Source organism: Heteronotia binoei, chromosome 1 (assembly GCF_032191835.1).
Source record: "Heteronotia binoei isolate CCM8104 ecotype False Entrance Well chromosome 1, APGP_CSIRO_Hbin_v1, whole genome shotgun sequence".
NCBI lineage: Eukaryota > Metazoa > Chordata > Lepidosauria > Squamata > Gekkonidae > Heteronotia > Heteronotia binoei.
In genome coordinates this window covers 4214650-4224454 of record NC_083223.1, presented here as the reverse complement: position 1 = coordinate 4224454, position 9805 = coordinate 4214650, and the positions used below count along the sequence as shown (strand labels likewise).

Below are 9805 nucleotides of genomic sequence, written 5' to 3'. Positions count from 1 at the left end.
GACTGGTGAACTGGGTCAACACGGCCAACGATATACACTTCAAGGTTCCCACGCTAGGGCGCCATTGGATCATTCAAACCAGCAGGGGCCCATGATTGGAGCAGAGCAGCAGGCGTTTGGACCCTAGTGCCCAGTGTTCCAATCCCGAGTCCCCTACAGGCTCCAATATTTATTTATTTATTATTTATATTTCGATTTATATCCCGCCCTTCCCACCGAAGTGGCTCAGGGCGGCTTACAACATATAAAAACTAACATAAGTTTAGCTTTAAAACATCAATTAGCAACAGTTTAAAACAGTAAGTTAATAAAACATAAACATAAAACCAGCAGTCTGTCAAAATGCACCCTACCACCATCCAAACTTCACAGTGTTGCTTAGTTGTAAGCCAGCCGGAAGAGGACTGTCTTGCAGGCCCTGGGGAACTGCCCAAGGTCCCGCAGGGCCCTCACCTCTTTCGGCAGCTGGTTCCACCAGTAAGGCGCCGTTACCGAGAAGGCCCTGTCCCTGGTTGATTTCAAACGGGCCCCCTTTGGCCCGGGGATTACAAGCAGGTTTTGAGAACCCGATCTCAGTACTCTCTGGGGAACATGTGGGGAGAGACGGTCGCTAAGGTAGGCAGGTCCTAGGCCATATAGGGCTTTAAAGGTAATGACCAGCACCTTGTACCGGACTCGGTATATTATTGGCAGCCAGTGCAGATCCCAATGAACCAGGCAGGAACACTATTAATAATGCACAACATTAGTCCACATACACAAGATTTTGCAATAGACTTCTTGGGAGATATATATTTTCTGCACTCAGTATCACACGTCTACGACTGGGCAAAACTTTGCTATATTAACCAAAGATCCAAACTGAAGGAGCAGTACCATTCCTAGATGTGTAGAACAAGGAACTCTAGCTAATTTTTTTTTTTTTATCACCCCTGTCCTAATTCTTTCTTCGCTGCTACTGAGGATATAGGTGGCCGTGGCCCCCGCTGCATCTAATTGCCCCAGTTCCTTGAATCAGAATACACCGTTATCCCAGAACCTCATCAGTCACTCGTTCGCAAAATGACATTAGGTTCCCACAAAGGTAATATCGAGTAAAAGGGTTACAACCAAACCAATCGAGAGACTTCAGGTAACAGTGAAGACTGTCGATTAGTCACCAAACCAAGCTTTCATTTCCTGTTCTTTCTAATCAAGCAGCATGAGGGAGTGGAATTTCTGGTTCAAACGTACGTCAGAGTCCAGACCCAGAACCACAATCAAGGGGGTAATGTAGGGGGATTTACCTTCTAAAACAGGGAAAGTAGGACAGCGGGGATAGTCCTTATAAAAAGCCATGAAGTTAGGACAGAGAGTATCACTCAATACACCACTCCATCCTTCTCATCAACAAACGCGCACAAAGAAGACATCGACATGAAATCCTTCACAACCGGCGCTAAACCGGTGAGTACAACCCTGGGTTCCGAAGCCTGATTTATTATCTGAGTGTCTCAGATGCCTTTTCAAAATCTATTTTTTTGTTGCTAGTAGGAAACTGTGAAAAACAATAACGTCGTTAAGGAGAAGGGCTTGGATCCTACGCAGCTTGCAGCGAGTTATGCTGTAGAAATAGCAGCTTTTCTGCTTCCCTCTCCCTCCTCTGTTGTGGTCTTTGACTCCCAAAATTGTGTCCCCATTGGGTCCACTGGGGACCGAAGTGGGGGCTGGCGTGAGAGGGGGGAAAGGGGAAAAACTAGGGTTGCCAATCCCCAGGTAGGAGCAGGGGATTCCCTGGTCTGGAGGCCCCAACCCCGCTTCAGGGTCATCAAAAAGCAGGGGGGAGGGAAATGTCTGCTGGGCACTCCATTATTTCCTATGAAACTGATTCCCATGGGGTATAATGGAAAATTGATCTGTGGGTACCTGGGGCTCTGGAGGGGCTGTTTATTGAGATAGAGGCACCAAATTTTCAGCATAGCGTCCAGTGCCTTTCCTCAAAACACCGTCCAAGTTTCAAAAGGATTGGACCAGGGCGTCCAATTCTATGAGCCACTAAAGAAGGTGCCCCTATCCTTCATTATCTCCAATGGAAGGAAGGCATTTAAAAAGGTGTGCGGTCTCATTCAATGCGTTGGCCAGAATTCCCTTTGGAGTTCAATTATGCTTGTCACACCCTTGCTCCTGGCTCCACCCCCATTGTCTCCTAGCTCCACCCCCAACGTCTCCTGGCTCCACCCCCATTGTTTCCTAGCTCCATCCCCAAAGTCCCCAGAAATTTCTTGAACTGGACTTGGAAACCCTAGGAAAAACCACCCTCTCTCTCCTCTGTGAGTGGATATATGGCAAACAGAAAATAAATAGCATGAAAAGAAAAGAAGGCTGGGATTCATTAAGAATTAATTAATCAAAAATAATGTGGGAAACCAGCTATAATAGGGCCAAAATATGGCATTTTTCAGTTGTCTTCTGACTCTTGATTCACTCTAATAACTTTGCAATGCTTCTTTGGGCAAAAAGTATTATGTATTTTTGGCCACTGTGTGACACAGAGTGTTGGACTGGATGGGCCATTGGCCTGATCCAACATGGCTTCTCTTATGTTCTTATGTGACACAGAGTGTTGGACTGGATGAGCCACTGGCCTGATCCAACATGGCTTCTCTTATGTTCTTATGTGACACAGAGTGTTGGACTGGATGGGCCATTGGCCTGATCCAACATGGCTTCTCTTATGTTCTTATGTGACACAGAGTGTTGGACTAGACGGGCCATTGGCCTGATCCAACAGGGCTTCTCTTATGTTCTTATGTGACACAGAGTGTTGGACTGGATGGTCCATTGGCCTGATCCAACAGGGCTTCTCTTATGTTCTTATGTGACACAGAGTGTTGGACTAGACGGGCCATTGGCCTGATCCAACAGGGCTTCTCTTATGTTCTTATGTGACACAGAGTGTTGGACTGGATGGTCCATTGGCCTGATCTAACATAGCTTCTCTTATGTTCTTATGTGACACAGAGTGTTGGACTGGATGGGCCATTGGCCTGATCCAACAGGGCTTCTCTTATGTTCTTATGTGACACAGAGTGTTGGACTGGATGGGCCATTGGCCTGATCCAACATGGCTTCTCTTATGTTCTTATGTGACACAGAGTGTTGGACTGGATGGGCCATTGGCCTGATCCAACATGGCTTCTCTTATGTTCTTACGTGACACAGAGTGTTGGACTGGATGGGCCATTGGCCTGATCCAACATGGCTTCTCTTATGTTCTTCTGTTTGGGGCAGTGATGCTCTGTATTCTTGGTGCTTGGGGTGGGGCCACAGTGGGAGAGCTTAGGATGGCACCTGGGGTTTTTTGGCCACTGGGTGACACAGAGTGTTGGACTACATGGGCCTGATCCAACATGGCTTCTCTTATTTTCTTATGTACATTCCTAATGCAAACTGGTTCTTCTTTCTAGAGGTATCAGCTTTTATACATACATACATATATGTAGAGGCAAGAAATGGGATAGCCATTATTTTGTCATTAACAAAAACCTAATCTTCACACATTTATACATGGTAATGCTAATCTCTTATCTCATGACTTCCGATGATCGGCAGGCGAGGCACTTACTGCTCTGATCCGCAAGCATATTTGACTTGGTTTTATTTGGTTTTTAAAGGGTTATATTTGTCTTTCAGTGGTTTAAATTGTTAAACCTTTCAAGCCTCGCAAGCTGTGAATCTTTGAAAGCATTTTTCTTGGTTTTATTGGCCACGGAGTGGTTTGTTTTAACAGCTAGGCTGGGCAGTGTTCCAGCTGGACACAGCAGTTCTTGTGGAAATTGCCGGAATCTCACAAGTAGCTTCACCTCAATTCTCCCCCCCCCCCCCAAAAAAAACCCCACAGGTATGAGTTAGGCTTTTTCCTGGTTAGTAGGCAATCCTTTATTTCCGGGGTAGCCAACGGTAGCTCGCTAGATGTTTTATTGCCTACAACTCCCATCAGCCCCAGCCAGCATGGCAAATGGCTGGGACTGATGGGAGTTGTAGGCAAAAAAAACATCTGGAGAGCTACCGTTGGCCACCCCTGCTTATTTGCTTTAGGTTTCCCCCCAAATGATCCTGAACATGCAATGGGATGGAGCCAAGGCAGCTCTCAAACAGAGGATAATAGATATGGAGATACAAACAGATCTTAACAGATGCCCCAATTTTAGAGTGCCAGATCATCTCAAATACTGTATGGCCCCATGGCTCACACAAGTTTCAGAAAGTTTTCACATTGGCGAGATGAAGAAGAAGAAATTGGATTTATATCCCGCCCTCCACTCCGAAGAGTCTCAGAGCGGCTCACAATCTCCTTTACCTTCCTCCCCCCACAACAGACACCCTGTGAGGTAGCTGAAGATATTGGATTTATATCCCGCCCTCCACTCCGAAGAGTCTCAGAGCGGCTCACAATCTCCTTTACCTTCCTCCCCCACAACAGGCACCCTGTGAGGTAGATGAAGATATCGGATTTATATCCCGCCCTCCACTCCGAAGAGTCTCAGAGCGGCTCTCTGGACCAATCAGTTTCTCTGGGCCAGAGCCTACCTCAAAGGGTTGTTGTGAATAACGGAGAGGAGCCTTGTATATCATCCCGAGTTTCTCAGAAGAAGGGTGGGATAGAAATGTAGTAGACAGATAAAGTGAAAAGTGTATTTTTATAATATGGGACAAAGCCAGGCAGGTTTCCCTACTTGCTTCTTAACAAAAGAAGCACTTCCTTTCCTATGGTTGGAGCAGTTAAGAGGAGTAAAAAAGAATAGATTAAGAGCTCTGGTAGACGCGTGCTTCAGATTGTGACCGCAGTGTTTCGTTTTCTTATTTTTATGTTTTGTTTTGTTTGTTTTCTTAAAGGTCTCTGGCCTACATTAATTTCATGCTGATATGCTTTCCAGAAGGGAAAAATAAAACCCAAATTGCTAAAATAAACTTATGTGCAACCAGGGCATTTTTTTTTTGAGCAGGAACTCACAGGAACACAGTTCCGGCTGGCTTTCATCAGGGGGCGTGGCCTAATATGTAAACGAGTCCTCAATGAAGCAGATATGCCCCCTACCCCCAGTTTAACAGCATAGCCAAGGTGAATGCAGAGAACAGAAAGAGGTGTTGACACAACACCAAGGAGCTTATTTTTTGTGGTTGTTAGCCGCCCTGAGTCCATTCGCAGAGAGGGCGGGATATAAGTTTAAGGTAAATAAAAATAAAAAATTGAACAAATAAGGAGGTGTTCTGTTTAATTTCCTTGCAGTTCAGACCGCTGCTCATCTTGTGGATCCTTGTGTCATTGCTGAAGAGTTTTGCGGTTGGGAAAGCTCTGGTTTCCAATACCACCAGAAGAGCAGGAGGCTGCTTGGAACCGGTTGAACTGGAATTCCCTCTAAGTGTGAAGGTCAATCTAAGCATCATCAACAAAAACCTGGATGACGGAGTAGTGTCTGACGTCAGCAAACGTTCAACCTCTCCATGGGACTACAGGTACTATTCGGATTCTCTCTTCAGTCCTTTTAATGCTCCGTGGGGCTCCCACCAGAGGTCGTTTCGTAGAAAAACAGGTGGGAGAGCTTATTAGCATAACTCATTAGCATACGCTGCCCCCCCCACCAGCCAAAAGCAACTCGACGCAGGAAAGGAGAGCCCCAGGAGAGCGAGGCCTGCTTCGGCTGGCTAAAGAGCCCGAGCAGGCCTCTCTCATCTGGGGCTCTCCTTGGCCGGCCGGTTCCAGTCAAAAGGCCAGCAAGCCACCCACCGCCCAAAATCACATAAGTGGAGAAAGGGTGATGTGGGCTTCTCCAGGGGTTCATGAGGGCTGCTGGGGGCGTGGCAGAGCCCCTGGTGGCTGGCTGGCTGCCCGCTCTCCTCATCCAGGGATTGTTATGCAGATGCACCTACTATCCAATGGACAAGATAGATGGAGAGGAGGAGGGGGAACCCTCAGAAAGGTTCAGGAGCTGTGCTCCTGTGAGCTCCTGCTGAATTCAAGGCCTGACTCTCACCAACAATTTTCCTGGTGCCCACTGCCCACCAAGTAGTGTTGCCAATCCCCAGCTGGGGGCAGGGGGATCCCCAGGTTTGGAGGCCCTCCCCCCGCTTCAGGGTCATCAGAAAGCTGGGGCGGGGGGGAATATCTGCTGGCTACTCCATTATTCCCTATAGAGATCGATTCCCATAGGGTATAATGGAGAATCGATCTTTGAATATCTGGGGCTCCATGGGGGCTGGGTTTTTTTGAGATAGAGGCACCAACATTTCAGCATAGCATCCAGTGCCTCTCCCCAAAACACTTCCCAAGTTTCAAAAAGATTGGACCAGGGGGTCCAATTCTATGTGTCCCAAACAAGGTGCCCCTATCCCCCATTGTTTCCTATGGAAGGAAGGCATTTAAAAAGAGCACAGTCCCTTTCAATGTGATGGCCAGAACGGCTTTTGGAGTTCAACCGTGCTTGTCCCACCCTTGATCCTGGCTCCACCCCTCAAAGTCTCCTGGATCCACTCAAAAAGTCCCCAGATGTTTCTTGAGTCGGACTTGACAACCCAGCCCCCAAATGTTCTTAGAAAATGGGCAAAGATCAACTACCGAAGGTTCAATGGGCTAAGCAGATCTTTAAGAACATCGCTTTGGCATCGGATGCTGCCACAGCACAAGGAACTTCACTATGTGACTGATAGTAAGCTGTGGCAGCCATTTTGAGGCTAGCTTTGCCTCCTGTGGCAGCCATTTTGTGAATGTGCCCACTCAGGCTTGCCAGGCTCCAAGCGGGGCCTGCAGATCTCTCGTTTCTACAACTGATTTCCAGCTGGAAGAAAATGGCTGCTTTGAAGAGTAGGCTCTACGACGTTATACCATGCTGAGGCCCCACCCCTTCCCAAACCTATACATATTGTTATACATATTGTTGTAATGCTTATACATATTGTTGTAATGCTTAATGTTTTTAATGTTTTTAATGTTTTTATATTTAAATGCCAATTTAATTTATGTTTGACTATCTGTTGTGAGCCGCCCTGAGCCACCTTCGTGGGAAGGGCGGGATATAAATAATAAATAAATAAATTAAATAAATAAACCCTGCACTCTCCTAGCTCCAGTATGCCCGCTAAAGCTGAGTTAGTGTGAGTCCCTAGCTCACCGTTTTTTAGCCTCCGGCTCACACCTTTTTGTCTTAGCGCAGGAAAAAATGGCCCCAAGAGCAAACTAATTAATGCTCACGACTTTAATGCCAGTAGTTCACAAAGTAGGATTTTTGCTCACGGGACTCCATAGCTTAGAGCAGGAGTGGCCAGCGGTAGCTCTCCGGATGTTTTTTTTGCCTACAACTCCCATCAGCCCCAGCCAGCATGGCCAATGGCTGGGGCTGATGGGAGTTGTAGGCAAAAAAACATCTGGAGAGCTACCGTTGGCCACCCCTGGCTTAGAGGGAAAATAGGCTCCACCCCCAAGTCTGCAGGTATTTTCCAGCACAGACCTGACAACCTTAACTATGCTATATCAGAATTCTAATCCCCGTAACCACTCCTGAGAGGAGCATACACCATCTGGGGTGGAATTCTAGCTGGAGCTCCTTTGCATATTAGGTAGGGTTGCCAATCCCCAGGTGGGGACAGGAGACCCCCCCCCCAGTTTGGAGGCCCTCCCCCCGCTTCAGGGCCATCAGAAAGCAGGGGGAGGGAAGGGAATGGCTGCTGGAAACTATTATTCCTTATGGAGACATTCCCATAGAAAATAATGGAGAATTGATTCACGGGTATCTGGGGGTGCTGTTTTTTGAGGTAGATGTACCAAAGTTTCAGGATAGCACCCAGTGCCTCTCCCCAAAATACCCTCCAAGTTTCAATAAGATTGGACCAGGGGGTTCAAATCTATGAGGCCCAAAAGAAGGTGCCCCTATCCTTCATTATTTCCTGTGGGAGGCATTTCAAAGGTGTGTGGTCCCTTTAAATGGGATGGCCAGAACTTCCTTTGGAGTTCAGTGATGCTTGTCACACCCTTGCTCCTGGCTCCACCCCAATGTCTCTTGGCTCCACCTTCAAAGTCCCCAGATATTTCTTGGATTGGACTTGGCAATGCTAATATTAGGCCACACACCTCCCTGATGTAGCCAATCCTCCAAGAGCTTACAGGGCTCTTCTTACAGGGCCTACTGTAAGCTCTAGGAGGAGTGGCTACATCAGAGGGATGTGGCCTAATAGGCAAAGAAGTCCCTGCTACAAAAAAAGGAAAGAAAAGGACTGCAAGCACCAGTCATTTCCAACTCTGGGGTGACGTTGCTTTCACAACGTTTTCACAGCAGACTTTTTATGGTGTGGTTTGCCATTGCTTTCCCCAGTCTTTTACACTTTCCCCCAGCAAGCTTAGGACTCATTTTACCGACCTCAGAAGGATTGAAGGCTGAGTCAACCTTGGGCCGGCTACCTGAATCCAGCTTCCGCTGGAATCGAACTCAGGTCGCGAGCACAGAGTTCAGACCGCAGTACTGCGGTACTGCTGCTTTACCACCTTGTACAAAAACGCAGCTGTGTATACCACTTAGTTCTCTTCCCTTGTGCCCTCCCTCGGGGTCTATGGTTAGGAAAAGTGTTCGTGTTCTACTCATCTCACAACCTTTCTCCTTCCTGCCCGCAGCGTTAATGAAGATCCCAACAGGTTTCCCGCCAGGATCTCCGAGGCCACCTGCCGCCGTCCTTTCTGCGTGGATTCCAGGGGAAAGGAGAATTACAGCATGAACTCCGTCCCCATTCGACAGGAGATCCTGGTGCTTCGACGTCGGTTCAGGGGCTGTGAGCAAACCTATCAGCTGGAGAAACAGTGGGTCACCGTCGGCTGCACGTGCGCCAGGGCACTGTCCAACACTTCCGCATGAAGGGACTGAGAGAACTGAATGGGGACGGGGGTGCTTGGAAACGCCACAAGATGCACTGTCTTCGTGCCTACAGAGCGCGCTCGTTTGGGAACAGCTGTCTCCATCGCGGGAGGAACCTCCTCCCATTCTCTAGAACCTTCTCTTGTTCTGTGACACGCCCCCTCAGCCATTTTGTTGCAGTGCCCACAATATTATTATTCCCTCCATTCTTAATTATTTGAATTATTAATATTTATTCAATAAAGAAAGTATTTTTCTCACATCCAAGTCGTTTGGCTTTCCTCTCTTGAGCGTTTGACAATAGCTACAGAGTACATTAGTTGGAAGCCCCAAATACTATATACCAGGGGTGGCCAAAATGTGGCTCGGAAGCCACATGTGGCTCTTTCACACATCTTGTGTGGCTCTTGAAGCTCCCACTGCTCTGTCAGCTGGCCTGGAGAAGGCATTTGTCTCTCTTTAAATCACTCCTCCAAGCTACGCCAGCCAGTGGCTTGTGGAATGCATTTATAAGTTACAGTTGCTTTCTTTCCCTCTCCCTCCCCCATCTATTTTCCTTCCTTGCTTCCAACATCTGACATTCTTGTCTTGCAGCTCTCAAACATCTGATGCTCATGTCTTGTGGCTCTCAGCGTGGCTCTTATGTTAAGCAAGTTTGGCCATCCCTGCTATATACACTTGATCTGAGCCGAAACGTGAAGAACAAAAAGCAAGTCGGTATTAGCAAAATCAAGGTAGATTTCTACTAACAAAAGGGACTTCCTAATTTCCTCCATATCACTTAAGGTCTCCAGGTGGGGCTGGAGATCTCCCACAATTATCTCCAGACCACAGATGATCCTGAAGTGGGGGGAGGGCCTCCAAACTGGAGGATCCCCAGCCCCCACCTGGGGATTGGCAACTGGAGCCAGATAGGGTCCACCTCT

General features: G+C 47.6%; 1 protein-coding gene across 1 annotated transcript; it reads left to right on the top strand.

Annotated features, from left to right (window-relative positions):
* The first annotated feature begins 1416 nt into the window (after window positions 1–1416).
* Window positions 1417–8879, top strand: LOC132585519 (interleukin-17A-like). Its single transcript, XM_060257467.1, has 3 exons — window positions 1417–1446; window positions 5270–5496; window positions 8642–8879. The coding sequence occupies exons 1-3, from the start codon at window positions 1417–1419 to the stop codon at window positions 8877–8879; spliced, it is 495 nt and encodes a 164-aa protein (XP_060113450.1).
* The last annotated feature ends 926 nt before the right edge of the window (window positions 8880–9805 follow it).